This window comes from Theobroma umbraticum, unplaced genomic scaffold, assembly GCF_002168275.2.
Source record: "Theobroma umbraticum cultivar Fairchild unplaced genomic scaffold, ASM216827v3 scaffold_115.0, whole genome shotgun sequence".
Lineage (NCBI taxonomy): Eukaryota > Viridiplantae > Streptophyta > Magnoliopsida > Malvales > Malvaceae > Theobroma > Theobroma umbraticum.
Window position 1 is genome coordinate 578,977 of NW_018397284.1, and position 225 is coordinate 579,201.

At 43.6% G+C, this 225-nt stretch overlaps 1 protein-coding gene across 1 annotated transcript in view; it reads right to left on the reverse strand.

Annotated features, from left to right (window-relative positions):
- Positions 1 to 225, reverse strand: part of LOC149526261 (uncharacterized) — a 3,160-nt gene that overhangs the window by 490 nt on the left and 2,445 nt on the right. Inside the window, exon 2 of the mRNA XM_089785639.1 lies at positions 5 to 220. Coding sequence (XP_089641765.1) covers positions 5 to 220 — 216 coding nt within the window. The remainder of the gene's footprint in view (positions 1 to 4; positions 221 to 225) is intronic.

The window sequence follows — 225 nt, forward strand, 5'->3', positions numbered from 1 at the left end:
CAACCCACTTAATCTCATTACTGAGAACATATGCAACACCTCCAATTGATCCTGTGGAATCTGCATTGTGCTGAAAGTCACCGGCCGTTTGATCTTGAATCGTTTTTGGGGCATCGCCACTGCCATGCCAATCTTTCTGGCTATCCAGCGTTACATATTGGGCTTTTTCATCATGATTCTGAAGCTGGCATTTTGTGTAAACTGGAACACCGTATTTAAACTGAC